The sequence below is a fragment of the Hemicordylus capensis genome, chromosome 6, assembly GCF_027244095.1.
Source record: "Hemicordylus capensis ecotype Gifberg chromosome 6, rHemCap1.1.pri, whole genome shotgun sequence".
Taxonomy (NCBI): domain Eukaryota; kingdom Metazoa; phylum Chordata; class Lepidosauria; order Squamata; family Cordylidae; genus Hemicordylus; species Hemicordylus capensis.
Genome location: NC_069662.1, coordinates 118,313,655 through 118,338,898, shown reverse-complemented (window position 1 = coordinate 118,338,898; position 25,244 = coordinate 118,313,655). Strand labels below are relative to the sequence as shown.

The 25,244-nt window shown below is 42.9% G+C and overlaps 1 protein-coding gene across 9 annotated transcripts in view; it reads right to left on the bottom strand.

Moving 5' to 3' along the window:
- The window catches only part of OSBPL3 (oxysterol binding protein like 3), a 145,913-nt gene that overhangs the window by 20,855 nt on the left and 99,814 nt on the right, over positions 1-25,244 (bottom strand). For 8 of the 9 annotated variants that reach the window (XM_053266466.1, XM_053266463.1, XM_053266469.1 and 5 more), the window contains 4 exons: positions 14,181-14,288; positions 6,203-6,337; positions 5,537-5,630; positions 338-588 (listed from right to left, as the gene is read on the bottom strand). In XM_053266466.1, the coding sequence (XP_053122441.1) occupies positions 338-588; positions 5,537-5,630; positions 6,203-6,337; positions 14,181-14,288 (588 nt within the window). The remainder of the gene's footprint in view (positions 1-337; positions 589-5,536; positions 5,631-6,202; positions 6,338-14,180; positions 14,289-25,244) is intronic. The other variant, XM_053266472.1, reaches the window with a different exon arrangement.

Sequence of the window (25,244 nt, the reverse complement as noted above, 5' to 3'; positions counted from 1 at the left end):
ATTTTCTGTGGGAGCTGTGGTTCAGGCTGTGCGTGAGCCAGCAGCCTTCTTACAATGAGAAGGGCTAAGCACACACCTTTCCCCACCACTACTCTGCTGGCTCTTCCAGGGTTGCAAGGGAAAGGAAAGGGTGTAAGTGGCCAAAAGAAATGGACAGATGCATACGTACTCCTCCAAACATGTCCTCCTACTTAATATTAATAATATTATGTGAACTGGAAGTCTTTTGCCAAGTGGTGTCTCTCCACAATAAAGGCTTTCTTCCCTACATGCAAGTGATTCTTCACTCTTTCACACACTCTCATTAAAACTGCCAAGGAGGACAACTGCTTCTTACCATTCTTTCAAATAGATTAGGTGTATGTGCTGCCTTATCCAACAATTCACTGTATTCCAGTTCTTCACAGAGTCTCTGCAAAGTGTTCAGTGGTTCATTCAGCTCGACTGGCATAGCCACCTTGGAGAGATCTTTGCCTATGTTGTTCCGCAGAATGTTCCAGAGACTGATGTTACTAGTGTTAGGGCATGGAGCTGGTAGACATGTTCTCCGCTTGGAATGGCTTTCCATGCTACCATCGGGAACACAGTCTAGAAGATATGAAAGGAGAAAGCTTGTCAATTCATTACTTCTGTTAGTACAGCAGCCAGGCCATGATAAGATTTAGAAATGGGCACTTTGTGAATAAAAACCATGAATTTTGGTACACAGAAAAGGTACTCCAGAAAGCTCAAGTTAAGATGGGAAGCATTCCTAATATTTTCTGAAGAAAATGTTACCAGTTCAATGGCGTCCTACTCACAAGTAAATACATTTGAGAGTAAGCTTACCCAAGAATAAGACCCACTGATCTTAGTGAAACATATTTCCAAAAATATTAGGAATCCTTCCCTCCCTTAATTTGAACTTTCTGCTTTTCTTACAAAGAGCACAATTTTTTTTTTTGCTAAGCCACAGGATTCTATCTAATTTCATATATTTCAGTTTTTTCATTATCATCATTTATTGGTGGATAGCCTAATAGATTTGGGGCAGTGTACAAGGTTCTTCCCTGCATTTGATCTTCATAACTCTGTGAGACAGGTTAGGCTGAGACATAGCAACTGGCCAAGGTCACCCAGGGAGCTTAATGGGGATTTCAACTCGGGTCTTCCTAGTCTAACTTTGACTGCATTGGCACCAATACAAATGTTACATTTGTATCAACCTTTCCTCCAAAGAAGTGAGTCTGGTAGTTTTAACCTCACAACAGCCCCCCTGAGACGCAGGTTTAACTGGAACATGGTGACTTGTTCAAAGCCAACCAGTAAGTTCCATCACTGTGCAGGAATTTAAACCTTCTGCTTCTCCAACTTCCAAGCCTCAATTGTTTGTGTGTCATAAAAATGAATTACTCCCTATTTGATGCAAGTATTTAATTTTACCTCTCTTAGGAAGATCATTTCTGTATAATCAATTTGAAATTAGATTTCAAATTCCAGCACTGGAATGCACAGCATGGGACTACAAACAATCAAGAATGTTGTACTAATCACATCCCAAAACAATGGAGAGGAGTCCCAAAGGCACTAATACCAATTTTTTTTCCACAGAACAAATAATTACAAAGCCTGCTGCAATGCTGAGTGTTATTTTATTCACAGGGAAAAGCTTATATTTTTGATAGCTCCTGACAATTCTGGCTGTTCTGCCTCCATCACAGGCAATATACAACACATCCAAGGGAGGGAAGGGAGATATTGCTTCAACATTAGCACAGCCTGGAGAGCTGACATCTGGACTGTGTGCAACACAATGGCAATTGCTGCAGATTTACTGTGCTGAGAACTTCGGGAATGATCTATCTCAACATGGGTGCAGCAGCCCATGAGTTGAGGGAATGGCATAGGAATCTATTGAATTCCTTCCCATTTTGACATGTGTGCCATACTGGGCCATTATTTGGAACGGCAAGTCTATGTAATCCAGTCCTCCTCCTCACCTGTGCTCAAGTTATTTCATGCTTCCAATTACTATTGTTATTGGTAGAATCTGGACTAGCTTTCCACAAGAGTAAATGCTGCTGCACTAAGTACACACTGCACCACAACTGTGCAAAGAAATTCACCTATGTTCAAGAATAGTTCTCGCACAAGTGCAACATATTGCATGAGCATACATATATGCAAATAGGGAACTCCTTGTACAACAAACATTTGGTGATTCATCTTCCACAAGCAGCAGAGCAACCACAAAAAGTTCTTCTGCAAGTGCACTGTAGATGCTACCCCATATTTATATAACACTTAGTAAGAAAAAGAGCGTACAAAGCACTTTACAGAGCAAAAGGAATCAAGAGATAGTTCATGTCTCAAAAGGGCTAACAAGCTTCAAAAACCCATGGGAAACACCAACAGCAGCCACTGAGAGGGGTACTATGATGAGTTGGACAGGGACAGTTACTTTTCCCATGCTAAACATGAAGAGAACCACCACTTTAGAAGTGTCTCTTTGCCCTGTTGAACCTTACACTGGGCTGGGCAAACTTAATTATTCTGGGAGGTACTTTTTGTTTTGAGAGCCTTGAGAGTTACAAGCATGAAACAGCAGCTTGGGGAGGCAGTACTAGTTGCAGAATGCCAGCTTGTACAAAAAGCACATCAAAAGAATAAGGTAATAAAATCACATCAACAAAATAACATCAGGGTTCTCTGAACTGCAGGATAGGAGAGTGTTAATGGGGTCCAGAAATAGCACTGACTGTACACCCACCAGTACCCTTACAGAGGTGCTTAGCCTGGCCTGGCCTGTGTTTAGGAGAGCCCAGGGAAGAAACAGTGTTTGTCACTAAGGCTAGGAACTGCCTAGGGAGTCAGGAAGGAATCATGGCTAATACAATCTGCCCTCATGGGGGGATCCCCTGACACCACCCAACACCTCAAAGAAGATGTCCCACATGGCCATTCTAGATCATTCCTGAGACGCCCAAACTCGGTCACCATGGTTTGCCTTCCCTTCCAGCAAGTCCTTGCATTCCTCACATAAGTGTTAAAGCCATTTGGTTATCTTATCTGGATCCTGCTAAGCCCCAAGGCTAACAGAACAACTTCCCCCAAACAGAGGCGTAACTATAGGGGGGGCAGGGGGGGCACGTGCCCCGGGCGCCATCTTTTCTGGTCACATGGGGGGCGCCGCCATGACAAATTTTTTTTTTTTAAATTAAAAAAAATTTTTTTTGTTAATACAAATGTTTCCTGCTCAGTGCAGCAGCGCTGCAGCAGTCAAGGGAGCGCGTCGGCGCCCCCACGAGCAGTCCCTTCCGCGCGCCCCCCCCATTGCTTTGCTGGCGCCTGGCGGCCAGTCAGTGGCCTGGCTTGGCGGCGGCGGCGGGCGCTTGTGAGGAAAAACCTAAGTATAATGTAGTATGTTGGGGGGGGGCGGAGGGCGCGGGGGGGCACCATTTCAGTGCTTGCCCCGGGCGCCGTTTTCCCTAGTTACGCCTCTGCCCCCAAATCCAACATTTGGTTATAAGGTAAGTCCATCTTTCCATCTGGTCCCCAGAATCCATTGTCCTATTGTCTCCCTTTGAAGTCCACTCTCATTAATCACCTCCCGAAAGAAGAATCTAGATTGCCCCTCTTTTCCTGTAAGAACAGATAATTTAAAAAAGCAAAACTCCACTTTGTGCAGTCTTTGGGATCCATTCTAAAGGCTGTTAGCCCCTCTACCTTCCATAATCGCACTTCAGCTGCATTACTGAGAACCGGCTTCTCCTCCCACCACACTAGACAGGTAATACAGGGAGCACCTTTCCCTTCCCTCCACTCCCAAGAGTTTTCTATTTTTCATCCCTGGTTACCCCTTCCCTTCATGGGTGTGTGACAATAAGTGTTTTAGATCTACTTTTCACTAGAGAAAGAAGGGAGAGAGGTCAGCTTCTCCACAGAATAAATAGAGAGCCCCTGTAGGGACCCAAAGGTCCACCCCCAGAGTGCAGCTCATGAGAGATGGCCCATAGTGGTCAGACCCATAGCTGTTTACTATGTGCACCACTGGATGGGAGTCCACACTTGGACCACTCTCTCATGAGAATGTGAGTCACAGTTGGAGGGTAAGTCAGGCTTTTACCACCTGATCAGGAATGAATTTTAGCTGATTTTTCCTGGCCGGGAATACACACAGGATATCCTTTCTGGTTCAGGTGAATCTAGTCACACAAGCCCCAGTCATGGCTCCCAATGTCCCAGTCCCCTGTAGCTCCAGTATAATTGTTTATTTTCCCATCAACAGTGCCTTGGCAACACGAGGACATCACGTCTCACTTCCTGGTTCCCAGCAAACTCCCTTCATTTACATAGTCCTGCCTCAAGATTCACTCATTAGCCAGAGAGCCGAGCCACAACCCTCCATTCAGAGAATGAAGCCATTTCTCCCTGATCTTTCCTAGCTCCTTTACCCAAACATATTCAGGTTTATCTCTCTGTCCATGCTGCTCCCTTCTCCAGTTCTTTGAATAAACTCAAATTCACTTCTTTTACTTCAACCTGTTTGGGTCTTGTCCTCTCCTACTATTCTTCCTAACCTCCGAACAGACTCAAATCTATTTTCTCTACCCAAAATCAACCACATCATCCTCCCTTGCTGTTTTGCTCGCTTTCATGGATCTCCTGGCCAATTTTATTTACTCTTCTTACCCAAACTTGTTCGGATCTCTTTTGCTTTTCACCCCACTCGTCTGGATCACCAGTCTGGTCCTGCCTCCCCTCTGTATCCAATCTTATTCAGATCAATCTCTCTCTTTCCTTTACAACCACTCCTCCTCTCCCCTTCCCCACTCTTCAACATAGCACGTAGAATTAGGAAACTAGAATAAGCAAAAGTCAAGTACAATAGCCTGGACATGTGAACCATCTTACAAGTCTGTGTAATATGGGAACATTTGGGTGTTCAATCAGAGTCAAGCCTCTACTTTGTATTCAGTAAAATATATTTTTATTTGGACTTTTAAGCCTGTGGTTGTGACTTTCTGAGAAACTGCCTGCTTTATAACCATGCCTTGAGGGTCCACAGAAGGGTTGACCAACTCCCCTCGTAACAAGGGGAGAAAGAACTGTTTTGTGGAAATTGTAGAGGAAATTAATGGGAGAGAAAGTAAAAGCAACCCTGATCACGTCAAGAAAGAGGCTGAGAATGGCATAGCCATGGCCTTTCCACAGCCAGCCAATTGGATTTGCAGTACTGACTGGAAGGGAAAGGAGGGAGAAGCAAGCCCAAACACCTGGAGAGCTATTTTAGATAAATCTGGGAGCTATCAGTAGTTCCTAAGCCACCTAATGCCCACCCCTGACTTACACTATTGAGACTTGTGCTATTCTTTCCATGTGCACATGTAGCTTTGCTCGCATGGGTACAAATCACTGTGTATAAAAGCCCTACATTTCAATATTGCAAAATAATCCTGAGAGGGGAAAGGAATAATTCTTGCATTACCAATTTCTGGTAAAACAACAGCAACCATAATAATTCTCAGAACAGAATAAAAATATTTATCATTCCTACCCAGGGTCTGTCTTTCATTCTCTGTGTCGTTACTTAGATTATCTTCAGAGATGTTATCACTGACATCACTGGCATATGAATCATCATCAGATACCTGAGAAGGAAGGAAATAGGCTTTCATTCTGATTAAAGGGAAGGGGCGGGGGGTAAACCATTTATATGAACACCACCACAGCATTTGGGGAAAACAAAACATTGATAAAATAGGTCATGAAGTCTGATATGATTATTGCAATAACAGAATGCTGTTGTAACAGCTGTTGTAGACTTGGCCTACATGTGCCAAGAGCAAAATAAATTCAAGTATACAACCCTATGCTTTAAAAAAAAATCCCTGCAACTTTTATCAGACTTATACAGGGCAAATAGGGCAACATATATTGCTTAAGGAGTTAAAAAACAAACCAAAAACAACCACCATCACATTAAATATTTAAAAAGAACTTGGTAATAATATCTACTTTCAAACAATATTTCTGTATTCCTCCTCCCATCCCTCTTCCTCTCTCAGAAATGGTTTAAAAACTAGCAACTGTGCACTTTGAAATGGTGCATAACATGCCACTGGTGGCACTGGGGCAGCAATTAGTGTGCAAAGACAGTAAAGGTCAAGCTACTTTGAAACAAGCAACATGAGGCCAATGTTTCATATCATAGTGGCCAGACCTCATTTTCCGAAGAGCTGGCAGACAGCAGGACTTCCTGTGCGTCAAAAAATTCTGTCAGAGAATCTGTTATAGACAGTCTGCTTTCATTGGAGAGTTGGTGAACTAGACCCCTGCTTTCTTCTTCTAAATCTTCCTGTGGGGGAAAAAAGAGGGGTAGGAGAGGGCTTTGAGAAAAAGTGTATTGAAAGCAATAAGCACATGTGGATGTATAACAGATGCAAACAAACAAACAAACAAACAAACAAACAAAAGCCTTAAGGCTCTTACAGAATGTTGCTAAAGGAACTGGAGGGTGAGGAGAGAAGGAAAGTCAGCTGACTCAATTCATTAATCTTACAGAATCCCATCTTCTATATAAATACGTGCACCTGCTACTTGTAGGGTCCTGCCAGTGCCACAGTCCTGACTACTGTATTTCCTTGTGCAAGGCAACCTTGCTATCCGTGGATTCACCACCCATGGTTTCATGTATCCACAGTCGGGTAATTGGCACCCAACCTCGGCATATGCGGAAAGAAAAACTGGGGGAAAGGAGGTTAATTCCACATATCCGCAGGTTGTGGGGTGGCCGGAAATGACCTTGGAGATAGTTTCTGGCTGTCATTTAAAGAAAAGGAGACATTTTGTGGCTCGTTTCTGTTTAAAAAACCAAAACACAGTGATTTTTTGTGGGGGGGAAACCCAGAAATTTGACTTGAGCGTCATTGCTGGAGACCTGTGGAGCATGGTAGGGCACTTTACTTTGCATCCCCCCCCCCATTTTTGCCTGTTTTTTCTGTGATTTTTGGGCCTCCAGGAATGTGATGCCATTGATCTCAAGCCTTGATATTCGTGTTTTCCTTAACATCAGTAATTGCTGAGGACGGAACCTCTGTGGATACCAAGGTCTTCCTGTATGTATATATACAGCATTTTAAGCATCTATGAAGGAGGAGGATAAAGTATTCAGTCACAGCAAACGTAACCCTGACATGTGGCCTTTACATTTAGAAGAAGGCGGGCAGAAGCACCCTGAAATACACATTGTCTTTGATGGCTTTTTGGCTTCATTTTTGTACTAGCTGCTGGTGCAAATATCAGTGCTGGTGCAGATATCACTGTTGGTAGAGCAACAAGTTTTTGTTTTGCTATGGAACAACACACAAAGTGGAATACTTTTGTAGGAGAGCTATTATCCCATTTCTGAACATCTCTTGGCACAAGTAAAACAAAATAAGAGTCATTACAATATTTTGCCTGCTTGAGTTTACATACTCACTCATTCACACATAGTTCAGCCACCTTAAGTGGCACAGCGGGGAAATGCTTGACTAACAAGCAGAAGGTTGCTGGTTCAAATCCCCGCTGGTACTATATCAGGCAGCAGGAATATAGGAAGATGCTGAAAGGCATCATCTCATACTACGCAGGAGGCGGCAATGGTAAACCCCTCCTGTATTCTACCAAAGAAAACCACAGGGCTCTATGGGCACCGGGTATCAAAATCGATTTGACGGCACAACTTTACCTTACCGCACATAGTTCAGTGTTCCAGAGTTGTTATACCTTCTTTGGCCATTTGCCCCAGTGGATTGTGGGCATGGGCACATGTGTGTGCATGCATGCTTTTGCAAACAGAGGATTGCCAGAGACTGCTACTCTCTTTTACAATGATTTGCAGAGTTCTGATTATAGGAAGCTCACTTATACCGAGTCAGACCGTTGGGCCATCTCGTTCAGTACTTTCTGTACTGACTCCCAGCGGCTCTCCACGATTTCAGGCAGGAGTCTTTCCCAGCCCTACTTGGAAATGCCAGGGATTGAATCTGGGAACTTCTGCAGGCAAAGTACTTTTCCTGCCACTGAGCTGCAGCCCCATCCAAGAGGAGAGGACTGATCTGAGTGTTGAGAAAGTATTACTGCATATACAGAGGAATCTGTATGTTTGCAGGACACAGTTTAAGCCAAGGAATGTCTTAACTGTTGCTTACATAAATTTGAATAGGGATCATTTATACAGTGTTGCTTCTGAGTCTACTTTGCCGTTAGTCCATGACTTTATCCTGGTAGTGTAGGAAAGTAAAAGGAAAGGTTACACACATAACAGAGAAAAAATGTGGTAGACCCCTTCTTTAAAACAATGATAAGCTGTTCTCCTCCACGAAACTCAGGGTGGTGTACAAGCTTCCCCTATATTATCTTCACAGGAACCCTATAGAGGTAGGTTAGGCTGACAGAGTGTATAACTGGCCCACAGTCACCCAGTGAGCTTTATGGCTGAATGGGGAGTTATACCTGTTCTCTCAGTTCACTATAGCACACTTGCAATGGAAAAGGTAGAGACTCCACAGGCTATAGAGAGAATCAAAATAGACCTGAAAAGGTACCTAGTAATGAATAACGCTGTTAAACAAACATACCCAAGCATGCAGCAAAGTGTACTGTAGGCAGCATGCATATCTGAAAGGGCAGGAGCAGCAAAGCACAGAAGATTTGGGCAAACGGTAAGACCTAAGTAAGCACTGTGCAATTATTTTCTGACTTCACATCTTGATCTCTGCTGCACTGACCTCAAGAAGAGTTTGCAGAAAACTACACTCACTACCGGTGTTTGCAGGGGCACAGGAAACTCACTGAGGAACAAGGTACAGCCTAACGGTAAGACCCAAGTAAGCACTGTGCAATTATTTTCTGACCTCACATCTTGATCTCTGCTGCACTGACCTCAAGAAGAGTTTGCAGAAAACTACACTCATCACTGGTGTTTGCAGGAGCACAGGAAACTCACTGGGGAACCAGGTACAGCCTGCAGCCCTCATGCCATTGGAAATTACGAGGTAGAGGAAGGAGCTTCCACTCAGACTGGAATGAAGCACTGACTGGGGAGAATTGGGAGCCAGGCTGAGCAGCCCTGCTTCCAATACTGGCCATGCTCTCTGCATCTGATGTTGACAAAGGTGACATGGCCACAGCCCAGAAGAGGGGCTGCTTGGCCTTTCTCCCAATGACTAGGGAGTCAGTGCTTCATTCTGGCATGGAGTGGCTGGGACTTTCTTTCTCTAACTCACTGGGAGCGAGGCAGGGAAAGAAGCCCCCAGCCAGTCAGCATGAGAACAAAGTGTTGGCTGGGGAGGAAAGGGGTGCACCTTGTACTCCCAGATAGTGAGTGTTTCATTGACAACTGGGTGTGGGAGGAGGCAAGGGGGTGCCCTGAGTCATGAGCAAGGGGGTGTGTCTTGGAAGGCTCCATGGACAATGGCAGCTCAGGGTCGCTCATCCACCCTTGCTCCATTGCTCCTACACTCCGGAGTGTGTGATCAGGCTGCTAGTTTGGTTTTACTTAACACTCAGGACAGCTCCACCCAGGTTGGCCCTCCTGCTCGCTCCCAGCTTGGCACTTTCCACCCCAGAAACAAACACATACGAAGTATTACAGCAATTTTCTCAACACACTAACATTGACAGTGCCAATGAAAAGCAGCTCTGTGGCCACTTGTGTGTTAATAGAAGTGTGCAAGGCCATGTCTAAGACAGACAACTGTGATGCAACACCCACAGAAAAGAAAGAGCAGAGGATGAAAGGAAGCCTGAATGCGTGCAAGTAAGCTTCCTTGTCATGCATGCTTCTGCACTTTCATTTTGCACAGACTTGTGAGGACCAAAATCTGGAAAATCCCTTTAACTCTCTGATTAAAGGTCCTTTAACACCAGCGGTTTGTCAATTTGGTGCAATGTATTTCAGAGACTTGGATCAGAAAGGAAATGACACATTTGGATAATTTAAACTGACATCCCTAGGTTATCTGTAACTAACTAACCTATAATTGTTTAGTTAGTATAATTGGAAAGATTAACCTCTAATAGATTTTCTCTTGAAGGCATTTACAAGCGTATTTTCTATCTGGCAGCTTGCTGCTTTGTTCTATTAATCTGGTCATTTTACCATCAAGAGCTATTCAATGTGTCAGTGCTTTGCACTAAACATATTATTAAAATAACTCATTAAGAGAATTGCACTCCAAACACTTATCCCCACGAGCCTTGCCTGTATCACTCTGATCACCAAACTGATATATTTTCATTGGTTTTTCAAGCCAGTTTATAGGATTATTAAATTCTTCAGTACGGAAGAGGAATTCAGCACCAAACACATTCTCTCTCCCCCCCCCACCCTCCCTCTTCCTCTCTCTCAGATCAAAACAAAGTAAAAGAGACAATGTTGCCAGATTAGGATGAGCAAACGCAAAAGCTTCCATGGCACCGTTTCTAAAGCTTCATTTGGTTCTTGGGCGGGCGGGGTGGGGGGAGGATGGGGGATGGAAATGAGTGGACTTTGGTACAATGCTTTTTGCAGCAGATTCAGGTGCACACACAGAGGGCTTGACTAAGCCACAGAATACACCCATATAACTGTATGCCCCCAAACCCCCACATTTCATTTCTCCATTGTTCCATGTATTTGTCAATGGAACTCATTAGTCCATTTATTGGCAGTCCAAAGGTTCAGGGGTGGTATCAATATGCTAGGAACATGTGTGAAGTATAACCAGTTAAACACCAAACAAAACTGCCATTGGGGGCATAGCAAAGTTGGAGTGGGCCCTGGGACAGAAGTGAATATGGGCCCCTGCACTCCATCCCCCCACCTTCTTCTCTGCCCTCCTGTGTCTTTGCTGCAAAAGAAGCATCAGAACTTGAAGAACATCCTCAGCACACCCTTTCTTTCACTCCTATAAAGGCCCAGAGCTGGGTAGTTGGTACCAGGAACTGCTGAGTCACTCACTCCTGGCCCCAGTCCTGAACACACTTCCCACAGATGTTCCAGAGGCAGCAGGCTGCAGTCCAACAGGAGAAGCAAAGAGCAGGCAGGTAATAGCAGAAGGAGCCAAAAGTACAGACACTAGAGTTCTTCCTCTCACCCAGCGACTGCATTCATTTAAGTTTATAGGTCTATGTTTAAAAGAATGCAGTCGCTGGGTGAGAGGAAGAACTCTAGTTGCAGTGGTAGGAACACAGAACTTCGCCATAAGAAAAGAGTGATGAAGTTCTTCTGCCTTAGAAAAAGATGATTGGATGCCCTATTACAATCAAGTATTTATTGTAATTGGGCTTTCAGATGGACAGGTGCAATGCATAGGTTAGAGAAGGTCAGGGTTCCTGGGTCTTAAATAAAACTGCACATGCTTGTCCTTCAATGTTATCCATGATCTAGTGTTCTAGCCCTGGATATTTATTTATAACATTTATATCCTGCTCGTGGTTGTTTATCCTCGCAACAACCTTGTGAGGTAGATTAAGCTGAGAGAGAAGTGACTGGCCCAGAGTCACCCAGTGAGTTCCATAGCTGAAAGGAGATTTGAACTCTGGTCTCACTGGTCCTAGTCCAACACTCTTAACTACTACACCATACCATATATTTCAGCCTGAATCCCCCCCACCCCAAAGAAAACTTAAACAGACCAAGTCTCAAGTGGTGGTACATATTGACTCAGCTGCTGTTACTGACAAGTTTATAGGAAGCTACAACTTCCATTGAGCTATGTAATGCATAGTGCAGTAGAGATGTGCAAGGATCCAGTTTGGTGCTCCCTTTCTGGAGCACCAAACTGGTTTGAAATGCCAGTGTTCGAGCCGGTTTGGAGGCCGGGGCAGGGGTTTACTTTAAGGGACAGGGAAGGTGCCTCCTACCTGCCCATCCCTGTCCTGCCGTTTTTCCCTTGCTGCTCTCTCCCAAAAAGCATGGGTGCAGGGCTGCAATGTTCCTTCTTGCAGCCCCATTCAGCGTCACCACGCAAATGTCCAATGCGTGTGCATGCTGTTCCATGCACATCCCTATTATGCAGATTAATAATTCTTGCCGAGTTTACAGGAAAAATTTTCAGAAGCAGACTTAGACAATATTATTCAGAGAGAGAAAAAGGTCATGGAGTTTGAACCAAGTATTTACACTGGAATAAATATAGGTTGTTAAATACTGAGGGCCAGATCAGGAAGTTCCTGGTTTTAGGCATTCAGAGATTTATTACCCTGCTACTACTATAATATTTATATACCACTCGTCAATCATTTATTTGATGCATTTGGTTGAATAATACATCAAGAAGATGGTCCCCTGTCCCCAAAGGCCTCACAATCTAAAAAGAAACACAATCACTGGAGGGATGCTGTGCTGGGGTTGGATAGGGCCAATTGTTCTTCCCCTGCTAAACATAAGAGAATCACCACTTTGAAAGATGCCTCTTTGCTTAGTTAGCAGGGGTGATAAAGGATAATTCACCAACTATTATTATCATTATTATCAACTATATATTACTATCAGCTATCATTTACAGTGAAAAGGGATAATTCACTATTCACTATTTTCACCAGTGAAAAAGGATAATTCACTATTTTTGGAACAGACAGATTAATTGCATCTCTCAAAGAAGTAAAGTCAATACATCCTCAAAAATCATGTTGACAAGCTTGGGCTTGGAATGGGCAAAACACAACAGCATATCAAAGAATAATTTGCTACAAGAATCTAATATATAATGTTACGGGTCTTCAGCTGCAGAATGAAATGCATCCAAACTAAGACTGGACAAAGATTAGGTCCTCTAAATGTGAGCATCATCTCTTCAAATGTAAAAACACAGACATGCACTATGACAAAAATGGGGCCCTTGGTTGCAGGTTAAGGAATAAATGAAAGTTAAGACATTCCAGACATTCCACCTCAAGCCCCATCTTTCAGAAGCAAGCAATTCCATGCCTACTGTGCTGATTAGTTAAGACACAGGAAGGTGCCTTATACTAAGTCAGACCATTGATCCATGGGTTTAGTACTTAGTATTAAACATACTGATGGGCAAAAGATCTCCAGGATGCGAGAGATTGAACCTGGAGCCTTATTCATGCAAAGCAGATGCTCTACCATTGTGCTATAGCCCTGCCAGTCCCAACACAGCAGTCTTCCTCATGGGGCATGCAAAGAAACCATGCTCTATGACCAAGATTGGCCCCAATTGCAGAACAAGTAAGGACATAGTAACTTTGGATCTTTTCAGCCTTCCAATTCCTGGAATTCATCTTTGGGAGTTCACTGGCACTACATACATTCATGGAAATGTCAATTAGTTAAACAACATTACAATTTCTATTTGGTTTCTCAAAAATTGTTGTACATGCCCAGAGGAGATGCTTATGCTATTTAACATGTAGAAAATTCATTTTTAAAAGATACAAAGTGCCTACTTCCTTCATTAAAAAGTTTCCAGTCTACTTACTATGATCTATAAATATATCTCCATTCATATTCATTCAGCTCCAAGGAAATCTCAGCTGCTAGTGACAGGAGCACATTTAAGTGATTCTGTTTCTAAGAGGGGAACCTGGAAGCTGACAGAGAGACTCAGCAGCTCAAGCTATTTTTTGCCTTGAAAATCTTATTCTTTCAAACAAAGAGTAAGGTGTGTCGGGGGCGGGGGCAGCTTGGCACATTGTAGTGATTATCTTGGTAGCTTAGTTTTCAGGCTGAGTACTGGATTGAATAATTCTGCTTTGGGATGACTATTCACAAAAAGAGAACTTGGCTTGTCTTGGCATTATTAGGAGTTTTGTGCAAAAGCGATAACAAATTGTAGCAAACAGGTAGTGAGCAGGTAGCATGCTGATGGTACAAACAGGAAGACGACACCAAACAAGATGACAGGATGACTTTGTGAACATGCAAACGAACAACTCGCTTGTTAAAAAAAAATCAATGAAGACAAGTTTGGAAGTCTCTGTTGGGAAGGATTCTTAATTAATTGGATTAATTACATCAGATTCAACCATTTGAGGGAAGGAATAGCGGAACGGGAAAGGAGCACAAGGGAAGGAGCAGCTGAATGGGATGGTAGAAATGGAAGACAAGCAAGGTGCAGCTACACATCAAGCTGCAGGTGAAGTAGTGGGGCCATGGGTGGCAAATGCACAGGATGCAGCTTGCAGAAAAACAGGAAATCTATACCCACCTTTGCTAAATCAGGGCTGGATTTTGCATTAGCTGCTGAATCAACGAGCATAGATTCGGCATGTATTCTGCGTAACCGGTCTTTAAGGTCTGTGTTTTGTGCTATGGCCTGGAATATTTAAGACAAAAAAGAGGTACATTTGGGATATTAAGGTGTCTCCACTGATTGCCTTATATGGTTGCCTTTTTGGAACAAAACACAGAATGAAGCTCTAAGGGTATCTGAAAAATCACTTGACTTTGTCTTCCTGTATGCTAAACCAGTCAAACAGTTCTTCCTTTTCAGTAAAGGAAGGAGTGGATTTAGATGACAGGGTGCTGTACAGCAGTTGCTTAAAAGGTTACTGTGTCGCATCTGTTAAAGAGCACCTTCCAGAAACAGAGGGCTGGTAACATGGAACTATAGGCTTATTGCTTTCCCATGTGGTTACGGATTCTCTGAAGTGAGCTTTAAAATAGCGGTTGAGTGGCTCCAGTCATCCAAGTCTATCTAATAGGTTCTAGTAATACACAAAAGTGGAAGATATAGCAATAAGATCAAATAAGGCCATCCGTAGTTATTTAGTAGGGATGTGCATGAAATGGATTTTGCATTTTGTTTCAAGCTCAAAATGCAAAATGGCCGAAACGTTTTGTCAAAACAGTGGTTCAACCAGATGTTTAAATGAAACAATTTAAAAAGTTTCAAATATTTTGGACATAGGAAAATAATGGGGAAATTTGAAACATCCCATTGCTTCCCATGTGTAGCTCCTAGGGACACCAAAGTGGATTATGTGGTAGGGCATGATGGGTGCTACCTACCCACACAACCCACAAAAGAAATAAGTAAGTGGATGATATTTAACAGATTTTTAACCTTTCCTCACAAATCTCCATAGGATCCTATGGAGGTTTTGAGGAAAGCTTAAACATTTGTTAAAAATTGCCTGCTTGCCCATTTCTTTTCTAGTAGGTAGCACCCACTATGTCCTACCACACAACCCACTCTGGTGTCCCTAGGAGCTATCCATGGGGAACAATGGGGTGAGGTGTTTTGAGTTTCCCCATTGTTCCTTATGTTCGGAACAAGCAGCACTCACAGAGTACACACACAAGTTTTGCATTGCAATATGCAATGGGTTTTGCAACCCTGCCTTGAAAAAACACTGCAGAAGCACACAGTAGAAGTGAATCTGCCCCTCCCAACACAGAACACACAGTTCAAACACAGTCCATGAACGGCCAAAAAGAATCACTGACCCAGAATCCACTGCCAGTCACAGTGCCTGTGCTGCAGTAACATCACTGGCACAAGATGCTCTCTTTCGCACAATTATGGCTCCTTACTTCCTAGCATTGCAACAGCTGCCACAGCAGCACCCTTACTTAGCAGCAAGCATAGCCATAAGGATAACTAGAGAAACTTCAGGCACATGTGGACTGTGTACACTTTGCAATGCAGATTGCAGAGAAGACCAGAGCAGTGAATGAGGCACAAGTTAGTATCAAGGCCTGACATGGAGCTCATCACAGCAATCACCAAGAAATATCACACACACACACCCTCTACCATTGTCCATTTCTTGCCACAACACTCTCACAAACAAACAAACAAACCACAATTTTAGGAAGGCAGGCACCCAAGTTCTCTCTTTGTCAACCTGAGATCCAGCAAAACCAGAAAGCTATAGCAGCAACAGCACAGCATATTATACTCAGGGCTGAGAAAAGAAAACCACAAAATCAAATCTTCCTTTCTCCTCTCCTGATGTATCATCTTCAAGAGAGACACACTATAAGGGCTCTCATTGCCACCCAGGCCCTTTGAAAATATTTTGAAATTATCTCCTTTTGTGTTTCTCCCCTCCCACTGCACAGCCAATGGGGGCACAGATGCCCATGACAACACTTGATTTGTATGATAAGAAGCCAACCAAGAAGCAAGAAGATTGCAAGCCCATCAGAAGCCGGCGCCCAAAAACCAATCAAAAAGGGAAACACAGGCCTCCAAATGGCGCTTGAAACATCAAAATGTTTTGATCAAAATGGGGTTGTTTTGTTTCAAGCTCAAAACAGGCCCTTCATTTGAAGTTCAAAATGGACTGTTTTGAGTGGAAATGTCTCTATGTCGAAACATTTTGCACATTCCTAATATTTAGTACATACATGATATTTTATGGGTTGTAGCATTCTGTATCTTTCTACAATCATTAATTGTGTCTCAAGAGCTTCTTGTGTCTCAAGACACATTTCTTCACATTCATTTATTTCCTCAAAATAGAAAAAGATTTCATGCAAGTATGACAAATCACTTGGAAATTTAAATGTGTTAGTTATCTCTAGATTAGAGGGTGCTCTGTGACTAATTGCCATCACCAAATAGATGTGAATAAGCCTCTCTTTTCCGACCAAATAAAGCAAGTGCTTCCCTCACATTGCATGACATGATATCTATGACAATTTTCTAGTTAAAAACACCCTCATTTGTCATGTTAGGGCAGTCAAAAGAGATTGGAGAAGGCAACTGGTAGAAAGCAGACGGCCCACCACCTAAACTAGTCCTGCTTCTGCAGGAGCATTCTGATAGCAGAGTGGCATTTTGCCAACAGCATTACAGCATAAGTTGAAAGGAAGGAAAGGCACTCTCATAAGATAATAGCTAACTGACATTACAGTGCAATGCCACTGTTTGATCAGGACAAGACCAAACAAGCCTCTTCAGCAAGTGGGAGTAGCACTTGCGTTCCTCAAATGGAATATGATTTTTAGTGCAAGGATGACTAATCACTTGGGAATGTACATTTGTTAATTATCCTCCTTAGCAATTAAAAGGAATGTGACACTTTTCTGGGTAAAATTTTAAAAAATGACGTTTTGTTCAGGGATTGTCAGAAAATTATGTCTGTATGTAACACTGTAATGGAAATGTCTAAAGAGAGGTTTCCATATTTATATTTAAGCATGACATGATGCAAAATGAACTGAAATGAAAACAGAAGCACATTTCTGAATAGATGAGGCAGATGCCAAAGACTCTGAATATGCACATGCAATTTCATGAATAATACAGACTGCATTTTGTTTCCAGAACAACAAACATGGTAAGAGCTTCAGAACTAGGATGAAAAATCTCATCTCGATGGCAGGCAATTTGAAAACTTATTTAATTTCTCAATATCTAGCTACACCTGCCTTCCCTTTTTGCTAAAACTGGATGCAGAAAGAGTAAGTGTTCAGATCTCAAGAGTTGTTTGTAGCATGATAAACTCCCTGCAGTCTAAAACCTACTGATGCTGTAGAGGACTAGCTGAAAGGGTATCAAGTGTGTAAACCACCCTGAGCCATTTTTGGAAGGGCGGTATAGAAATCAAATTAATAATAATAATAATAATAATAATAATAATAATATAACAAATATTAATATAACAAATGCAAGATCTAATAATAACACCAGAATTAATAAGTGAAAGAGCGAAGAAAATTAAAAATTGGACTGCTCCAGGTGATGATGAACTCCATGGCTTTTGGCTTAAACACCTAACAAGCCTTCATAAACAACTATCAAAACAGTTCAATCACATTTTGCAAGCAGGTGATACAGAACAATGGCTAACAACTGGGAAAACTCATCTCATCATGAAAGACCCAGCAAAAGGCGCAGTTCCAAGTAATTATAGACCGATAACCTCTCTACCAACCATGTTCAAATTATTAACTGGAATAATAGCAGATGAAGTGATGCAACACTTATTAACTAACAAACAGCTTCCAGTTGAACAGAAAGGAAATTGCCCGAACACCAGAGGCACAAAAGACCAGCTGCTGATTGACAAAATGATTTTAGAAAAGTGCAAGAGAAGAAAAACCAATCTAATTGTTGCATGGATTGACTACAAGAAAGCCTTTGATTCATTGCTTCACACATGGATACTAAAATGTTTAGAAAGAACTGGTGTCAGCAAAAACATTCAGATATTTATTAAAAAAGCAATGAGCATGTGGAGTACACAGTTAACAATCAATGGCGAGACACTTGGACAGGTTAGCATTAGAAGAGATATTTTCCAAGGGGACTCACTATTCCCTCTGTTGTTTGTAATCGCCATGACTCCACTTTCACAAATACTAAACAAAACAGGCCTTGGATACCAAATATCTAAAACATCAAGTAAAACCAACCATCTGCTGTACATGGACGATCTGAAGTTGTATGGAAAGTCCCAGTCAGAAATCGAATCACTGCTAAACACTGTCCGTATATTCAGTAGCGATATAGCAATGGAGTTTGGACTAGACAAATGTGCTGCATTAATAATGAACAGAGGAAAAATAACAAAAACAGAAGGAACAGAACTGCCCAATGGAAGCAACATCAAGAACCTGGAAGAGAAAGAACATTATAAATACTTGGGCATTCTCCAGGCTGATAACATTGCACACACTGAAGTTAAAAGAAAAATTGGAAGTGAATACATCAGGAGAGTTAGAAAAATCCTCAAGTCCAAACTCAATGGCGGGAACACCATACAAGCCATAAACACCTGGGCTATACCTGTTATCAGATACACTGCAGGAATAATAGACTGGACCCAGGCTGAGCTAGAGATGCTAGATCATAAGACCAGGAAAATAATGACTATCAATCATGCTCTGCAACCCCACAGTGATGTAGATAGGCTATACCTCCCTCGCAGCTCAGGTGGAAGAGGAATGCAGCAAATCCATCAAACAGTAGAGGAGGAAAAAAGAGGCCTTGAAGAATATATCAAGGACAGTGAAGAAGATGCACTTCAAATGGTCAATAATGCGAAACTATTCAACACCAATGAAACAAAGCAGGCCTACAAGAAAGAACAAGTCAAAAACCGAGCAAAAAAATGGAAAAATAAGCCACTGCATGGTCAATACTTGCACAATATAAGTGGAAAATCAGACATCACCAAGACCTGGCAATGGCTTAAGAATGGCAACTTGAAGAAAGAAACAGAGGGTTTAATACTGGCTGCACAAGAACAGGCACTAAGAACAAATGCAATAAGAGCAAAAGTAGAAAAATCCACCACAAACAGCAAGTGCCGCCTTTGTAAAGAAGCAGATGAAACTGTGGACCACCTAATCAGCTGTTGTCAAAAGATTGCACAGACTGACTACAAACAAAGGCATGACAAGGTAGCAGGGATGATACACTGGAACATCTGCAAAAAATACAAGCTACCTGTAGCCAAACATTGGTGGGACCATAACATTGAAAAAGTTGAAGAAAATGAAGATGTAAAAATATTATGGGACTTCCGACTACAAACAGACAAACATCTGCCACACAATACACCAGATATAACTGTAGTTGAGAAGAAAGAAAAACAAGTCAAAATAATCGACATAGCAATACCAGGGGATAGCAGAATAGAAGAAAAAGAAATAGAAAAAATCACCAAATACAAAAATCTACAAACTGAAATTGAAAGGCTGTGGCAGAAAAAGACCCAAATAATCCCAGTGGTAATTGGCGCCCTGGGTGCAGTTCCAAAAGACCTTGAAGAGCACCTCAACACCATAGGGGCCACAGAAATCACCACCAGCCATTTACAAAAAGCAGCTTTACTGGAAACAGCCTATATTCTGTGACAATATCTATAACCATTGACAATAAAATTCTGGCATCCCAGGTCCTTGGGAAGGACTCGATGTCTGGATAAAACAAACCAGTCAATAACACCTGTCTGACTGTGTAAAATAATAATTATTTGAGACTTAGTTGGATCCTTAAAATTACCTGGGCACTCAACTGGCCAGTTTAAGAAATGGCTGCCCTAAATGCTTCTTATGTGAACTGATGAAATCCAGCTGCAGATGGAATTTAGCTCAAATCCCTCCATGGGGAAGAACTGGGAAACAGGTTGATTGGAATTGAGGCAGCATCATTTTTCCATACCATCACATGACCAGCCATTGGTTGCTTTTATCTGCTCAGGGGTACTTTCCAGAGTACACACTGTTCAGCACAGGCGTGGAGGGAACCAAGTGGCAGCCCGGGTTCTGCTGCCGCCGCACCCCCCCTTCAACCCCACCCCCTGCATCTGACATATGACGCGGGGCACATTTAGCTGCACCCCCTGCTTCATACATCAAACACTGGGGTGGGGCTTCACTCCCAAACGGGCCCGCGTGGCTCAGTTAGTAAGCAAAACCGGCCAGCGCTGCATTAGCAGTATGGTCAGAGTGACTCTCCCTGCCTTTTAAAGGCAGGGAGAACCACTCCAGCAGCGCTGTGAATGCAGCGCTGGCTGGGGCCATGCGGCCCCGTTGGGGAGTGAAATCACGCCCCCATGTCTGACATCAGATGTGGGGGGCGTGTCTGGGGCTGCAAGGCACAGCCCCTGATTCGCGGCGGCCTGGGTTCTTTGAACCTGTTCACCCAATGGTGGCTCCGCCCTGGTTCAGCAGTAAAATGCTTTGGCTTGGCGGAATAGTTTTGAAAACATAAGTAGGTTGCGCAACCCTCCAACAACGGGAAAATACAGCTAATTTTGTGTGTGACACACATGCAAGGTTGTAGGACTAAAACACAAGGATAAAATCTGAAAGAAGGCATCGGAAATGTGAACGGCACCTTGCTGACAGCTCAGGGACTGCGATGTCAAAACACAGGTAGTTCGGAAGCACACTTAATGGACATGTAGTGACACTGTCGCAGTGTGTAATCTGGAAAGTGCCCAGATTGTGCAGACCACCCATAAGAGAAAAATGAAGGTTACTACTGAAGACTAATGACCAGACTATATGCAGTCTTCCACATCCTATTTTCTGACTGTTTTTAGAGACTTTACTATACCCTGCATTTATTTTCTACATGTAACACTTGGTGCTCTGGTAACTGTGTCCTTAAATTTCTGGAGAGATTTCATTGATCCTGGCAACAACTCAAGTGGGAGCTTGGCAGGCATGGTTTGATAAACAGCTGTGAATGGCAGCTACACAAAGAATCTGTGCTAATACACTCAATGGAAATGCTTTATACTGACACAGGGGTCTGATTTTTATGTACAAGACCTACAAATCAACACACAGAGAAGCAAGCATCTATCAGATCAGTTTCCTTTTAAATTTCAGTTGCTTTAAAGTTCTGAGGTTTCCACTTTCATCCCTTGGACTTTCCCCCTCTTACAACAATGAAATTGCACTACCAAAATAACTATGTCGATGGCATGGTTTCTCTCGACCTGACTTGGAATGACCTGTTCCGTTTGGCACCATTACATAATCAGAATATACTCAATCAATAATGCTATTAAGGACAAGCAAAGGGAAAACACAATATTTCTTAAGTTCATTCTCAATCAATAATGCTATTAAGGACAAGCAAAGGGAAAACACAATATGTCTTATCATATCTCAAGATACGATACGATTTATTTTATTTTATTTATTGTTAAATTTATATACCACCTTTCATTAAAAACAATACCAAGGTGGTTTACAAAAGTTAAAACACATATAATAAAAATGACAGTTAAAAGTAGTAAGCTAAAAATATAAAAACAAATCTGATTTAAAATATATAATATACAAACACAAAAAACTGTACATGGATAAACACACACAGAAGCAGCAATAAAACAATCATGTAAAGGCCTGGATACAAAGCCAAAATTTAACCAGCTTTCTAAAAACTGTGATGGAGTCCAAGGAGCGAATGGCCACTGGGAGAGCATTCCAAAGTCTGGGGACAGCAACAGAGAAGGCCCTGTCCCGTGTGCAAAATAACCAAGCCTCCCTCATTGTTGGCACCCAGAGCAGAGCCCCCTCAGATGGTCGTGTCAAGTGGGTGGCAACCCTTGGGAGCAGTTGGTCCCTCAGGTATCCCGGGCCCAAACAGTTAAGGGCTTTAAAGGTCAAAACCAGCTGAATATTTATATGAATATTTATGAACTGCTTTGCAACAAAGGTTTCCAAAGTGGTTTATATAGATATAAATAAAATGACACCCTGTCCCCAAAAGGCTCACAGTCTAAAAAAGAAACAAGATAGACACCAGCAACAGCCACCGGAGGGATGCTGTGCTGGAGATGGATAGGGCCAGCTGCTCTCCTCCTGCTAAATTAAGAGAACCCATACTGCTAACAAGTGTTAAATTAAACCAAGATGTCATGAAGCTAGCGCAGTGATGAAGCCTGGCTGCAATAATAAGACACCACATTTTAAATTCATACTCCAAAACAAACTTTTAAAAATCTATTGTCAAAAGAGACCAGCAGGGACCAACATCTCTGGCTTCCTGACTGGCGTTTGATCCTTTGGGACAAAGAATTCAGCATATAGTTAACATCTCCCATGGGGTTTTAAATCACTCCTAAGGAGCTCGGCTGGGAATACAGCCAGAGGGCCACTTTCAGTAACTGTATTTGAATAGCTTCATCGCATTCCAAGGCTAATTTGGCAGGGTCATTTTTGTTCACACCTTCTTTGCCAACCCTTCCTCTACGATTCCCTGGAGATGCTTAGCATCTCCAGGAAATTATATTTATATTATATTTCTCCCAAGAATACATCAAGATGTCAGCTCAATTCTTGGCAGTGACCATCAAAGTATTTATTGTCCTTCAGGCTCACAGGAACAAACACTACAGAATATTATGTATTCAGCAGCATCTTTGTTATCTTAAGCAAGACTACATGTATTTCTACATGGTTTGAAACACAGCAGTGGTGCAGCAAAGTCAATAGTGGCCTGGAGACTAGAGTGGCCGCTGCTCCCACTTCACAGCCTTCTCTTTTGCTGCTGCATGCATGCTTCCATTCTCCCTAGGCATGCCCCCCACCAGCCCCGGCAAAACACATCAACAACGCATCATAAGCACATTGATGTATTGCACCATTGACGCATTGCCCAGCAACGGGGAACTTGTGTGTGCTCTCGACTCCCAGCTGATGGAGAACATCGTTTTCAGAGAGAAAGGAGGAAAGCACCCCAGCAGTGAATAAGGAGCTTCCTTCACTGGCTGGAAGAGTGTGCATAAGTGCCCCATTGCTAGGCATGAGCCCCAATCACCCCCCAGTATCATGTGTCAATGTGGTGATGCATTGTGCCAGGGGTGGCTGCACAGCAATGGGCATGGATGCATTGCTCATGGGCCTCCACCAGCCAGAGAGCACTAGGGAAGTAAAAATTTACCTTGAATTTGCTGTGATAGTCTCAGGGGTGGTGGTAGGGAATCCCCCCCCCCGCTGCCAGAGCAGGCAGAGGCTATTTTATTTGCCCCTGCACAAGCACAGAGGCCCAAACCAGGTCTGCCCACTCCAGCAGGGGTGGGGAGTCTCAGCCACCCCCCGCAACCACCCCCAAGGATGCCACCACCAGTGGTGATGGCAAATTCAAGGTTAATTTTTCCTTCCCTCCCACCCCAACTCTTTTTTTTCAGGCCCCCTAGTCCCCCCTTCCCCTGTACTGATAAAGGGCAATCCTTACCAGATTCCCCTTTACCAGTACAGCCTTGAACCCATGCAAACCAGGCTCAAATTTGAGCCAGGCCCGGTTCAGGTGCGCACAAAACTGGACTGGACTTGGTTCGGTTCGATTCAAACTGAACCAGATTTTCTGGTTTTGTGCACATCCCTATTAAGACTCCCATTAAGCTGTCTTAGATGGACGATAAAATAAATGAAGTGTGAGAAGCAAAACCTGACTGAAGTGTTTTATTCTAATTATTATTAGCTGTGTTAGGAACCTTCCTGTAGAAATGAATATTTCCAAGACAGTCTATTTTAATTCTGGTCTCTATATGAAAGATTTCTCATATGAATAAGAGACACAGCCTCATACCAATAGCCCCTTGGTCCATCTAGCTCAGTAGTGTCTGCACTGATTGACAGTGGCTTTCCAGCAGGAGATGCCAGAGACTGAACCTGGGATCTTCTGCATTCAAAGCAGATGCTCTGCTGAGTGACAACCTTCCCTCTATAAAATCAATCTGGGCAGCTCGACACTTTATGAAGGAAACCCAGTTTATATGTGCACACCACTGTTACTAGGGATGTGCAAACTGATTCGGGTACAAATAGATTTGTACCTGAATCTAGCTGATTTGGGTGATTTGGTGATAAAACAAATCACTCCTATGGTCCACTGGCTAGATTCGGATCCAAATTGAATCACACCTGATTCGATTCAAATCGATTCGAGATTTGGATACCTTCTATTAATTTCCCCAGATTCCCAGCTTTCATTTTTAAAGAAAGCTAAGCTGTAGCCCTTGTAGAAGTGGAGTTATGGAGCAAAACGTGTGGTCACTATTTTTCAAGTGTTTGGATTCTTTGGTGTATAATAACTTTCCCTCAATGAACCCCTATAAGGCTTCATTACACACCTCCATTTCTTCTATTCATTTTGACTGTCTTTTGGACAGTTGAACATAGGAACATAGGAACCTGCCATATACTGAGTCAGGCCATTGGTCTATCTAGCTCAGTATTGTCTTCACAGACTGGCAACGGCTTCTCCAAGGTTGCAGGCAAGAATCTCTCTCAGGCCTATCTTGGAGATGCCAGAGAGAATACTTGGAACCTTCTGATGCTCTTCCCAGAGCAGCTCCATCCCCTGAGGGGAATATCTTACAGTTCTCACACATCAAGTCTCCCATTCATTTGTAACCAGGGTGGACCCTGCTTAGCTAAGGGGACAAGTCATGCTTGCTACCACAAGACCAGCAGTCCTCCCACGACAGTGCCAACTGTCAACTGTCATGTGCCAACTACACCCCCCTCTCACGTGCAAGGCAGTGGGGTACTACTCAGTTTATGTTCTAGGATTTTCCCCCCAGTGTTTAGCCTCTCTGGTGTCTAATAACCTTTCCTCATAATGAATCCCTATGATGCAGCTATACCATCCACACCATATACATTTGTTGTGGAAATCACTAATATACATGTGGGTGGCAAATGAGTCGGCAGCACAAAATTGGAGCCTGTGTGGGTGGGCAGAAATGCACATGTACAGACAGGGACTGCCTTAACAGGCAGTGACTACATGGAGCAACATTCTTTAAGCCATTCTCCTAATACAAAGGCTATATTTCACCTCAAGCAG